General features: G+C 38.8%; 1 protein-coding gene across 1 annotated transcript in view; it reads right to left on the reverse strand.

Moving 5' to 3' along the window:
• The window catches only part of ADARB2 (adenosine deaminase, RNA specific B2 (inactive)), a 106,904-nt gene that overhangs the window by 47,117 nt on the left and 45,592 nt on the right, over window positions 1-14,195 (reverse strand). The window contains exon 3 of the mRNA XM_026035672.1: window positions 11,800-11,914. Coding sequence (XP_025891457.1) covers window positions 11,800-11,914 — 115 coding nt within the window. The remainder of the gene's footprint in view (window positions 1-11,799; window positions 11,915-14,195) is intronic.

A 14,195-nucleotide genomic window follows, 5' to 3' on the forward strand; every position in this document is an offset into this window, starting at 1 on the left:
CTTAAGGAAGCATTTCTTCACTGTGAGGGTGACAAAGCACTGGAACAGGTTGCCCAGAGAGGTTGTGGAGTCTCCTTCTTTGGAGATCTTTAAAACCCACTTGGATGCAGCCCTGTGCCACATGCTGTAGGTGACCCTGCGTGTGCAGGGGGGGTTGGACTCGATGACCTCTGAGGTCCCTTCCAACCTTGGGCATTCTATGATTCTATGATTCTAAAGATTGATTAATTTAACCTCAAATAATGTGGTAGACATCACATTGTATGTGGGAAAGCTAAGGCACTGAGTGTGGCAACATCCTTATGTAGCCCTGACCTGGCATCACCGGCTGCATACCACCATCCTAGTATAGAGCAGAATATTATCCTAGGCCCTTAAAACAGCTCACATTCTCACTGAGGGGAAACCCATCTCACATTAAAGACTCAGGGATCTAACTCTTTGTTCAGGCCACTTGACAAACAAGGAGAAATGGGCTACATTACTATGACCTTAACTCCTGACCCATTGGTTGTCAGGGCTCATGAGGCATTTCTTTCCCTTGCTGCCTCGTGTGAAGTAATGTTTGAGAAGACATTAGGTTAGCAGTAACTAGAGAACGATTTATAACAGGCACCTGCATTAGGTTTCTATTATTTGCTTAAAGACTCCTAATAGTTTTCAATTTGAGAAGGAAATGGAGCAGGGGAAGGGAGATGGGGGAGCTGTGTCAGCATGCAGGCTGGCTGCTGCTCTGTTCCTGGGGACAGCCCGGTGAGCGGCCACATTTGATTTGCAGAAATTATGCCAATTCATTAGCTGCATTACAGAATGAAAATATATTTACAAATGATTCATCCACTTCAATCACAGGCTCTTAATGATCTGGTGAGGCAATGACTCTGTCTTGTTCTCTGCTGAGAACCTGACCCCTCCAGGGCTCTGTTGCAGAGTTTTCTCCCACACTGATGTAGGAGGAACGGCCTCCCTGGCAACGCTTATTTTTCCTTTGTCAGTGATAGCCCAGACTTTCCTGTTATAGTTGAGCAGTTGAAAAGAAAATGGGTTTTATTAAGGGCCATTTCCAGTTTGCTTACACCAGTGGTAGGATTAATCTCAGCTCATTGTGAATAACAAGAGTTTCGATGTGTGTGGCTGAGCTAATTGCTGTAGACTCCCTTTGCAGGCAGTGGAGAGAAACTTTCCTGAGAGGTGATTCATCTGGCCCGATTTAGCTATTTGCTTTTGGATTGTCTGAATTGCACCTCAGAAGTGCCAGTTTCCTCAAGAAGTCCAGTGTCTTGCAGCTGACTAGTAGAAGTCTAGTTTTCTACACTGTAGACAGCTACTTGTGATTTCTCCCATCGCAAGTTTTGACCATCGATCAAAAGCCTCCAAATCATGAGCTTGGAAGCAAAAGAAATCTAATGTCTTTTAAAATTTTGCTTTTGGATTTTTGAATTTCCTGAGGCCATTTTTTTTCCTCTCTCTTTTTTTTTAATATATATCTTTTTAATATACTAATGAGGAATCTTTTTATATATTTATTCAAATATGGATGGTCAGATTACCTTGAGCTGGGCCACTGCACAGTCAAATCAAATGCCATGAGGGGATAGTGCTCATGCTGTCCTTCCTACATTATCTCTGAAAATATCAGTCGCAAGACCACAGACCTTGCAATAGAAACGACTTAAAAAGACGCTGACAGAAGAGACAAGTAAGCAAGAAAAATATGAGGTTTGTTCAGCAAATAAGTGGGGGATGGAGAATGGGCTGACACCTTATGGACTGCAGTTATGAGCTGTGCTTTTAAGAAGTCAGTCACGATAATAAATGCAAAATGTTTACACCCATATGCTCCGAGAGACAGCTCTCCAATAAAACCAGAGGGGCGGATTCTTGGTTAGTCTAATGAATGTTTAAATTGACTTTAATAGAGCAACTCTCACTTCTAGAGTGCGATGGTCATTAAGACCTTCTGTAATGAAGAATCTGTAGCTGTGCCTGTCTGAGTGTTGGAAGAGAAAACTCAAAATCACTCGGTAACTGCAAGAGGTTAGATGTAATTGGTAAACTGCATTTGCTTACACTAAATCTGAATCACCTATTGTACATCAGAAAAAGGCAGTGACTTCTCATCAAGAACTTCTATGATATTCAGTAGTCTAAGTTCATATTGAATTGAATTGAGTTTGCAACCACTAATGCTGCCATACAGCTGGGTTCATACTTGGACTTCTTAGCAGCTGGCAAACACACAGAGAAACTCTAGTCACTGTGCAAAGCATGCACTGCATGTTTCACTGCATGTTTTAGGCCCTGTTAGCAGTAACGAAATCTGTCTTCTTTTTCAATATGACACAATGAAAACAATTTACTAACTGGAATGTGTTCATTTCAAATAAGAAAAAAAAAATCAGAAAAAAAGATCAGGTTCTATTAATTAAAAAAAAAAACCCTCTTATTAGCTTGGAAACAGCACAAAATACTATGCAATAAAAAGAAAAACCAGAAATAATGATTGTGTAATCTCAGCCATTGTGAATAATTCATAGAATACATAGAATATTTTAAATGGTGTAGATTTTCTCTCTGATAAGCAATAATTTTGTGCTCTTTCTTTAACTTTTTCTTTAACAAATCTGTCAAAAGGATTCTCTATTCTTATCTGAAAAAAAAGTGTATTTGGAATAATTTTCGAAGTGTCTGATCACACAGGTGCATTTTTTTTAGTAGTTCCAATTTAATAGTCCCAATTTAATAGTCCCAACCTGAATAAGTTCAGGTTTCCATTTCGGGTTTGTTTAGGGAAGGAAAATTTATTGACATTACACAGAACTGACAAGTCCTGTATTATTTTCTGTTATGTTCTTCTCTGGAAGCTCTAATATTTCAGTGGAATGACTTAATTTTGTATTAAGATAGTTAGGACCAGAAAGGGCAGTGACACCAGAGGAGGATCACACAGGACCATAGCGTGGTGTGGTCCTGCAGCTGATTGACTGTATTTTCTTCTGTTATTCATATGATGATGAGTCCTGCCTCCCACTGCACTGATGAGGGAGGGCTGGGCTCTGGGGTGCTCTTCATCCTGGCCAGTGAATGAGCAGGGACAGAGACCCCATCCTCCCTGCCATGAACTCCCATCCCGATGAGGTGGTAGCCGCAGCCAGAGCATTGTCTGAGAATGGCTGTGTCTTTCCTTTAAAAATGCCAGGTATAGGAAGCTCTCCCCAGTAACAAAAGCATTTGTTTATGAACAAATTTCAAATTTAGTTCCAATGGAAGAAAAAAACCTTTCAGAAACAAGCCAGTTTTTAATTGCTTGATCAGGTCTCTAGATGCCTAGACTGATTCATCAGTTCATTTTTCCTACACATTTCTATGTAGGTCTTTCCAGTACGTCTCATGGAGGATTTACTAGCTGTAGAAAAGCATGGAAAAGAGGTTGCCAAAGTCAAAGTGAATAGGAAAACGAGGGCAAAACTGCTAAGGGCTGCAGAGAAGAGTGACTCAGGAGGAGGATACAATAGTTAAGTATGTAAAACCTTGGAAAGTTGCACCTATAAAAGTGCAATAAGTGCTTGTAAGTATCCAAAGAGTGCAAACCCCAAGGAGTGAGGTGGCAGCAAATGCCTGAGGCAGTATAACTGAGGTTCTGGAGTGAAATCACATAAAACAAAAAACAGGCTGAATAACTGGTGAGAATTATTAACAATGAGGTCTATTAGATGAGAATAGTCTCCCAAGGTAGTGTTGAAAGCCCCATTGCTAATTGACTCGTTTAAATCTGCACTGGAAAAAGTACTCAGGAGTGCACCACAGGGAACAATCTTGCACTTGCAGGGAAATGGACTTGATGACTTAGTGGTCTTTTCCAGTTCTAATTTCTATGGTCCATTTCTTTCCTCCCCTTAGTGGAGGGAACGGATAAAATCCCAACAGCTTTGCTTCTGAGGAGCATGGAAGGAGACAGTGGTGTGTTTGCAAGCATCAATGCCCCTTCCCTTCCCTACCTCTCTGTGGGAATGGGGAACTGGAGGGAGAGAAGAGAGGGTCAACCAAGGCTGTTCCATGCTTCATCCCCAAATCAAATCCACAAGGATTTTTGTCTAAATTAATAGTGACACAATCAGTATTAACTGAGACTTCTTTCCTTTCATGTGAGCTTGAACACAATTTTTCTCCTCAGAAACAGAGCTGTGTAGAGCCTTATAGATAATTCCTAATTTTAAAACAGAACTGACTTGCACTATCTCTGTCAGGCCGTGAGTTCTGCTATCTGTGTTTCTCTAATAAATGCTGGATCACTAATGCTTAAGCATTAAGTAAATTGACAGTCTTATACTGCTTTATATGCTAGTGAGAGCCTTAATTGCAGTGAGAAAGGATGAAACCCTGAATGTGGGTTTTGGCAGATAAGTGCAGGAGGAATGTATTCTTAATACATTTTTTTTAAAAGTATGCTTGCAGTTTAAAAATCTCCCTATACTTTTCACAAGCTTCTGAAATTAAAAGTAATGGTTGATGACAGTTAACTTTTATTCACCCTAGAAGCACCTTTTTTTTAGGTTGAGATGCTCTGTATACCTTGAGACTGGAATAGTTTCAAAGTTGCCCTGTCATAAACCAGAATGAAAATCTGATTTTTTTTACAGTTTCTTCCATGATAAGCTTAAGGCCAGAAACACAATTTCCTATTTTTTATTTTCATGTTTATGTCAATTATTCTATCCATCCTGGTGGCCAGTGCAATCACATGCAACACAAAACTGGAGCCTCACCCACACTCAGATTTTGAGGGGTTTCAGTAGCTAATTCAGTTGGAAATATTCTTTACACAACCAGAACCAGAAGGTAAGTCTAAAGACTTTATATGTTTTCTTTATAAAACACCTGGATTCTGAGAAGAACCAGTTGCTCTGAAATGGAAATCAGAACACCCAGTAGGGAGGAAGTGGGGAAGAAGTCAGCTGCTCGAGCTGCCCACAGGTCACCAGAAAGAAGAATTGAGGACCCCAACTTATGGTAGTGGGACTCTCCTCTGAGCCAAGGGGAAGCTGCTCAGATCCTTCAGGATCCACCTCTGCATTCCTCTCGCAGTGGGAGGCACCCATTTTCCTGCACCTTCATCTGGAGAGGAAAGAGATGGCTCTCAGTCGTTCTCTGAATCACAGCTGAGGTGGGGTGTAAAGACGGACACATTTTTTCACTATAACCTGGAGCACTGAGGCAGTAGGTGCACAGTGGTGCTTAATGCCCTCTTCAAACCAGGATATTCTCCCATGGGAGAGCCCAAGACTTCTGGGATGGGACGGGCAATCGCCTCTCTGCTGTCGAATCTAGGCTGCGAAATGGCAAAAAGAGGTTGAGTTAGGCAATAAAAGCAGGTGGATGTGGGGCTGTGGTGGGTTGAGGTTTTCATATCTGTTAACACACTGTTTGGCGTTCTCACAAAAGCACAGCCATGTCCCACCCTTCATTTTCTAGAGAGGGAATGGCCCAAAGTGGCACTTGCTTCAGGGGCGCTTGCAGTAACACACTTAAAGCCATGTTTTAAAAGAAGCAGTGAATCTGGTGGAGCTACACTCTTAAGTGTAAACCCTTAGATTATCCTTTTCCTGTAACAGGGAAAGCTATATTTGCTGTTAGGCTGCAGAGATCCCTATTGGCCCATTATAGGACCACATTAAAATACTGAGTAACGGGATTGAAACTGTGGAATTAGGATGTACTTACAGAGTTTGAAATTATCTAGAGTGAATCCAAAGATTATTGGCTTAAGGTTTATAACAGAGGAAAGCGGATTTCTGAGGAACGGACTGACATGTATGGTTTCTAACAAGATATCTATCTACATATTTAAAAATGTTTCTGAAAAAAAAATGGTGATAACATGTCAGCCTGGGCACATGTAAGCAGTGACAGCATTTCCAAGAAGGTCAAATGACTTTGGGCTGTCTCCTTAAAAGCTTTGTGCAACTGAGGCAGTGGTTTCTGAAAGCAGATCTGCAGTTTGGGCACTAAATTTCTGTTTCAGGAATCTGAGTTTCATGAGTCAACGTCTCAATGGCACACGGGCTCTTAAGCATCCATTGAACTCTGCAAATAGGACCTAAGTCACTCATGTCTTTTGAAAATATCCTGTACACTGTTCTGTAAATTATTTGCAGATACACTTTTTGGTTACTTGAATTCAACCTGGGACAGAGCAGATCGGTAGTCTGTGTAGGGCCTCAGTTTACTACTATATTTTACTAGTCTCCAACTTCCCTATTGAAACTAAGGAGCAGAAATCAATTGGCCATCGATATTCTTGATTGTACTCGGATGTCAGACTTTGTGAATCTTAATATGACTGTAAAGATCCATGGAGACACATTGTCAACTTTGCTTTTTTTCTGTTATTCTACTTAGTAATTATTAAGATCCATTCCATGAGAAATAGATGATAATTTCCCACCTTTTATCACAGCATGAAATTGCTATTTAAGGCCCTTTTGTCCAGTTCATCTTTATTTCATACAAGATAAGTGAAAAGACCTCCTAGTTTGCTTTTAACATCAAAATGATTGTCAGCCCTAAAAAAGAAAAGCTAGGAGAAAAGAGAAAATTGAAGGGAGAAATCAACTTATAACCTTTTCCTATGAATGCCTTGCTCCTGTGAAAAGGCCAGAACTTTCCTAACGCTTCGTTTTTAGCAGAAAGCATGACAAAAAGTTCCTATCAGTATTTAAACTGCTAAGATTTGTCAAATAAAAATGGGGAAATAGTGTTTAAATAACAGTCTCATTTTGTGCGTAGTGATTACGAGTGGGTTATTTTTTGGGAAAAGGACCTCAGCAATAATAGATCATCTCTGGAATGAGTCACAATCATTCTCTAAAATATCCAGTGATTTTAGATAGAGCAGAAATGTAGGCACATATCTGCTCAGAGTTGGCAAAGGCAAACCCTGCCAGTGATGCAAATAAACAGTCTGAGTGCAGCTCTGCCTTCTCAGCCATCTAATCTCAAGCACTTACATGATAAGTAACAAATAAAATAATAATATTTATAATAGTAATTATTATTTCTCCTTAATAACTTCCTTAACTTGACCAGTGGGTCAAAATAAGTTGCCCAAATAGCACCTGAGGGGCAAAATCATGTGGAAGGAGAGGAACTGGTAGGTTACCGTCATCTGTAACACCAAGAAATGTTATGTCTAAGGACATAATAACATTGACACACACCCTGAAATTAAGTACCCACTACCTAGGATGCCATCACTGCTTTTGGCTTTCTTTGCCCTTCTTTGTTATTTAGTGTCTATGTCTTTCTGGCTTTTAGGGTTACTGGCTTCAAAAAAATAGTGTATGAAGCCCCAGCAGACTCTAAATTTTTCTGTCAGTGGTGCAGGGTTTCACATTGTCTGGAGATGAACGTATATTTCACGTTGCTGATGATGACAAGCTCCTCTCTCTAGCCTAGGACTCACCTCCTCTGCCCCCTCCTTTGACCACTGCTGTTGAAATAACATCCCCAAAACACAAAATCCATTTGCAGAGCTAGTTTGATTCCTAAACTTAATACTCTGCTCCCAAGTGTTATACACAATATTTTAAAAACAAAACAAAACACAACCCCACAATATAAAATTGCAAGTGCTACAAAATGAGGAAAAATTTGTACAATTCACAAAATATTACAGCATATATCACACAACCTCAGATGGACAAAGGGTTCTTCCTTCAGGATCTTCCCAGACATTAGTCAGAGCAGTGAGGATCTGCACTAGTAAGAGCAGTGAGTCACAGCTGCTCTAGCGATTTTGCTACTTGCAGCCAACCTGGGACAGGGCAGATTGATAAGGGCATAAACTGAAACAAGAGAGACTGGATAGAAAGAGAAACTTTTTCATGTTGAGAACAGTTGGGCAGTGCAGTTTCCATTTTTGGAGATTTTTAGAGACCTGGAGGAAGTCCAGAGCAAATGGGTCTGACCCATCTGATTCTGCTTTGATTGGGGGGTTGGACTGGAGACATCCTGAGTTTTTTGCTTTGTGGCATTTTGATTCTCAGAACAGCGTATTACTTCTAGAGAACTCAGTGGACAATTTTGGAAATCTGAAGAGTTGAAAATTTGGATGGAGTTTACTTGGATAGTGTTCACTTGCATGCTACAAGAACCAGTTTCTATTCTATTCTACAACATGGTGTGAATGAGTTTCAAACAATTTCAATTGTTTGAAATTGTTTCAATGTTTCTGAAAAAACACATCACTTAGGCATGAATATGTTCTGAACTGATGGTTTATGTCTGACACAATGTCATCTGGACTGCCTGTCCTGTTCATAGATGAACTAATCATCTGAATTTACCTGTTGTGAGCCCACAGTATCTTCAGAGAGGTCAGAGTGCAATAAAACTTAGGTCCTCACATCAATTATATGCTACAGTAACAAATGTACTTATTGCCCCTGCTTGAATATATTTGATGGGGAAATATTTTTCCCTATTTCATGGGGAAATGGCTTGCCGTAGATAAAGAATATGAATGCTATTTCTTACTCTTTTAACGTATTTTCTTGGAGTTGAGCAAATGATTTTTGGTAGAACAATCTTCTGTAAAAATGCTTTGACAAAATTAGAATGTGTTATCAGATTGGAAAATTTCAAACATCATATAAGCAGAGAACTGTTAAATAATTTACTTCAAACTTTCCATCTTGTGACTTTTAAACTTGTATTTCTGGATATGCTATGTTTGTCTTTGAATTATTATTATGTTTTTTTTTTTTTTTTATATTAAATCACGCAACAGGAGTTAATCTCCCATGTGATATTTTTTATCTTACCTAAGTGGAATTTTTCAAAGGTTATCTTGATGTCTCCTAATCAAATGTTTTGAAAATGTACATCCACAAAAGCACACTGAGATTTAACTTTTCATCCTAATTCAGAGCAAAACATATATAAATACATTAGACTGTACCTTTTTCCTGACCAGCAATTTATTACTGTGGAACATTCAGAATCAGTCAATAACATCATTTTCTGCATTTTTTCTTTCTCCTGCATTGGAATTTGCCCTGGGTGCTAAAGCGTAAGTCAATTACTGTGCCCAGATGTAACTCTTTTTGATTTCTCTGAAAAACTGAAATGGCAGAAAAAATGTCAGAGTTCAGGGAAAGAAAACCAATATAGCACACTTCTGTTTTGTCTGCAGAGGTTTTGTATTATCTCAACAGCAGTTATCACAGAATCACATTGTGCTTTCTATCAGCTTTGTCTGAAAACTGTACAAGCAGAGATAATTCTGTTGCTAGTTGGGATGACATTAAATTGAAATGAAGGTAAAAACAAATTAATTTTTGTCTGTAATAGTTGTGTATGGTACCAAATGTGACAAGACATTACCAGATTTGTTTTTAATGGTGTCATTAGTATGCTGTTTGCATATATTATGTTTTGCCAAATTCTATGTTAACAACACAAGAACTCTGTCCTTATTCAAGCGTTTCATGTTGGAAGATCCTGTCTGTGCTGTCTTTGAGCAGTTTGTGTCAAGATCCTTGCTCCCTCTGGAAAGAAGGGTGGAGAACCGGCCACAAATCTGCAACTTTATTTTAGAAAATAAGGATATAAAATGGAAGTAATTTTTTTTTTGCTGTGGTTGGTAGATTTTCTCCTACTGGGAGGGACTCAAACCTTCCTAGAAAATGTACCAAGATAAGGCTGTTCCTAGCTTTGTATCTTCTCTGAAACACATAATATTATTTTCTCTTTAAGACTTCATAAAACTAGTAAGATATTGACAAATTGGATAGCTGACACATTGTGTGAAGTCAGAATCAAAACAGAAGCCTTGATTTATGTCATGATTTATGAACATACAGAAACTTAGACTTTGTCTTAATGCTGACTAAGAAGAAATATGAAATGCAAATAAACAACATCTTGCTAAAGGCATGTAGCTCTCATGAAGAAAAGCCAGAAGGAGGGCTCTTTTCCTAAAGATGAGGCACAGACATGCCAGCTGTCTAGTGAGCATAGCAGGGCTCTGGATGTGGTCCTCTTTCCACTATTGCCACACAGACTCAGCAACCACAATTTTGGAAGCTATGACCCCATCACAGAGTCTTCCCATATGGTGTGGGATTCAGAATGGTCCTCCATATCTCTGTATTGCTGATTTGCAATGCATTGCAATTGTATTGGCTTGGCTATGTTTTTTTTTAAGCACGACCAGACCTAGTCCTAAAAGATGAGAAATATCTTGGCAGAATTATAAATGAGTTAAAATTCGGATAGACAATGGAAGAAATCTGAAGGTAACTGAGTGGGTACAGTGTCTCCTCAAAACGTGGTTAAAGCAACAATTCTTGACCGCTGTAACTAGTCTTCCTCCTAAAGACATATCTAAATGTTTTCCTTGTTGTCCTCATGCTTGGAAACAGGTTTTTTTTTTTTTTTTTTTTTTTTTTTTTTTTTGTGTGTGTGTGTGAATTAATATACTGTTCTTAAATCTGTTGACCGCTACAGTCAATAAATCTGACAAGGCAACTGGCATTTCAAGTCCAGGGTGCATCTCGCACATCTTGCTGTTAATCGTATTGTTCCTCTTATTCATATATCTTTGTATTGAACACGCCTCTTGCGGTCTTTAGGACTCCTATTATGTTCTGTGTTTGTAGAACACTGTACTTGTGTAGCATGTGAAAAATGAAACTCTCATCAGTAATAAAAAATTACTAGCCAAAGTCAACTAACCAAAGTAATAACAAGTTTATCCAGGGAACAGTTACATTTCAAACAAAGATGGAAAACACTTTTTACAACTTCTCTACTTCTAATTCCTGGAGCTGATTGCTCATTGTTTTTTAGATCTTTGAAAAGGAGGAGGCTTTTCACGTAGTTTCCCTGTGTAGCATTCCTGCCTATATTTAGGTTCTGTGATTTGAAAAGACCTAGTAGATAATCCTGTCTCTATCCTTCTACCCCGCAATATTCACAAATGTCCCTATTGAATCCAGCTAATGTAATTGTTGAAAGGAATCAGTAAGACAATCCTGGATGAATTATACATGTCTTTCCCCTCTAAGATTATCCCTTCATTTCCAAGTTCAATCCTCTGCTCCACACATCTGGGTGAGAAAGAAGTTTATGGCAGCATCTCTGCTGCTGACATTCTCACAAATACTGTGAGGTGCCTGAACTCAGGTATGCAGACAAAATAAAAAGGGCCATTTATGCAACATTTGAATGAACAAGCTAAGAGTTCTGCACGGTGTGCATCCTTTATTTAAGTTTTAACATGACAGAATATAAAATTTTGTCCCTGCTGATAAGTATTTCCCCATGGTTAGATCATAGCAGAATGAAAACTATGCATTCTCTAGGTTTCTTTTGACTGGCAAGAAATGAAATGAGATTTGTTTTTTACTGTTAGACTAAAACAAGATTTCTTGTGGCTTTGTGAAGCCATAATGCTGTGTTTTCAGATCTAAAAATAAAAATTAATAAATAAAACAACATTTTATTGATAACTATTCCTTCCTTCTGTTAGGAAATACAAAACAGACAAGTTTGCCTTTTGCCCTGTAAAGAAAGGAAGCTAGGGAATACATGTTTATGAATATATATATTTTTTTACTTCAGATGCCAATTTTTTTGTGTGTGAACTTACTTGATGTGTAAATATTTAATGATTCCTTTCTCTGCATTTTTTTTCTGTGTAGGAGTAAAAGGATCCTTCAATACTGTGGACCAGATAAATAATGTATTACTTTGTCATGAAAAATGCCAGAGGAAAATAAATAGAAGATATCTTACCTTTGGTCATGACAATTCCTGCAAGAGTTTTGTGGCGTGCATGTGTGGAAGTAAAATTGTCTGTCAACTCCTGGAACTTCTGTGCAACCATTTGGTATATGGAGTCGGCAAAATCCTGAAAGAAACAGTTAGAAAGAATTCTTTCACTGTCTTTGATTGAGGTACTTGGGCGTTTCTGCAGATTAGTCACCTGCTGTCAGCTTCTAAGCGGCCCCTTTTAGAATTAGACACCACCTACCTGAGCGAAAATGAAAGGAAAATTTCTTTGTCAGCTAATGGCATCCAGTGTGGAGATGCTCTGCCTTAGGTTTTAAAACTACTGCGTTAGAGTCAAGTTTCATATTGAGTAGGGTTAGCAGGAAGGGAAGAGATTTCACTGTTGACTTTTCTTCAGCCTTGCAGTTAAAGAAAATTTGCTGTTTCTCAAAGCACTTTGCTATAGCCGGCTGTAGATACATACTTGTGCCCCACCAAACCACTTAATGATCAGAGACAAAGGCTAAGAATCACCAGTTTCGGATGTTACTCTTTTTCAAGATTTTTGGTTTTAATGAATATCAAGGCATTAAAAATTCCACTAATCTATTGACAACTGAGAGCTTAGCTGAGCTCTGGGTTACAGGGCAGGTGTCAAAGAAACCCCTATTTCTGCATTCATGGTGATTTTTAATGACTCTGCTACTGCAAGGAAAACTTCCCACTAGGGAACAGTGGCTATTGTCAGAAGCCTCCATGACCTGTTTAATTTCCACCTTGGCAACCACAGGAATGAGGGAATCTCTGCTTGCACAAGGGATGGTGCTTGCAGAAATACTCTGGTGTTCAGTAGCACTGCATGAAACCATATATCAAGTCTCCTCCTGAGCTTAGGTGAGTGCAACAACTATCTCAAAAGCTCCATTTTTCCTGACAATTGGGCTCTAAGGACAGAATTTTTGAGTCTGAGAGAGCCTAGAGAGTTTAGCTGGCAGTCACACTGTTAGGAGGCCAGGTACCAAAGGAAGCTAAATGGGCTGAAGGATAGATGCTGCAGCCTGCTCATGGATGAGTACGAACCTCTGTTGGTTCCTCAAAACACTGCTACTTGGACGGATTCCCTGAAAGAACATTTAGTATCTTTTCATTTACTTAAGCTCCGCACTTTGGTTTGCACAGAACCATTCAAGCATACGTTAGAGATAAGTCTGGGGAATGCTACTTGTGAGCATGAATTTTTCTTAATGTGTTTTGCAAATCTGAGCATATATAATTAAGATCCAAATGATTTTGTTTGTTTATGCTATCCAATTATTTATGTGAAAACAAACTGTACCTACAAATCCTTCTGGAAGCAGTTCCTGAGGGTTAGGGCTTACTTCCTGACTCTGGTTTGGAACCTCTTCGGCATCCTGTAATCTGATTAGCCCCAAGTGAATACGCCCTCATTGGGAAGAGCGGCTTGACTAGACAATTCTCTCCCTTTCCTCTTCTAGCGTTGGCTAAATGCACCTCTGGGGAAATCCCTGTACCAGAGCCCCTCTTGGTTCACACAGTTTCTCTGACTGGGTTCACCATACACACAGGGGTGAGGAGCTGGATTTGAAATTCATATTGTCTCACCTAGGAAGAGCCACAGATATATGAAAGTCAGGAAATATATTTAAAATGATCAAATCCTTCCCCCTGAACTGTCAATGTGGATGCAAACTATATCAGTGGAAACAGTATTTTAAATTGGGAAAACACACAGATGTTTTTCAGATGAAAGCAGATTCTATCTCACAAATATTACCAGTAATACTACTGTCATAGAGAGCCTCTGCAGGCTGCATACCATATGTTTCTACAGTTTGCTACAGGAACTACAGGAAATCTGTTTAATTTTCAAGCATTATTATATGAAATATAAAATGCTAATTAAATAAAACATATCAATAATTAGGCAACCCCTTTTCATAAATCCTTGAAATATTTTTCCATGGATATCAACGTAAGTGACAGTAATTTGCTCAAGTATATATAGGATAGGGCTTCCTTGACATTATCTTCTGTTGCTCTGAGAACCACCCATTTGCCCAAAAGATGGAAGATGGTTTAAAATAACATAGAATAAAACTTGCTAGTTTGCTGCAAAGGAAGGAAAGAGTCAATTAAACTCATTCTATGATGTGCATGTGAAGTTCTGCACCAGAATTAGATGAGAAGTGAGAAAAATTATCAAGAACGGTTTGACAGTTTCTAAATGGAATTTTATGTTGACTGCCTTTATACCTCCTCTAATCTAATTGTCCACAACAACCATATGAGCAAGGTATTGTTCATACAGTGCTTCTGAAGACTACGTTTGGGTCAATTCTGATTTGTCAAGCATCAAGGTACCCTTGTGATATAAATGCAATTATAGGCATTTTACAGAT

This window comes from Nothoprocta perdicaria, unplaced genomic scaffold (assembly GCF_003342845.1).
Source record: "Nothoprocta perdicaria isolate Ctin4 unplaced genomic scaffold, notPer1 scaffold_164, whole genome shotgun sequence".
Lineage (NCBI taxonomy): Eukaryota > Metazoa > Chordata > Aves > Tinamiformes > Tinamidae > Nothoprocta > Nothoprocta perdicaria.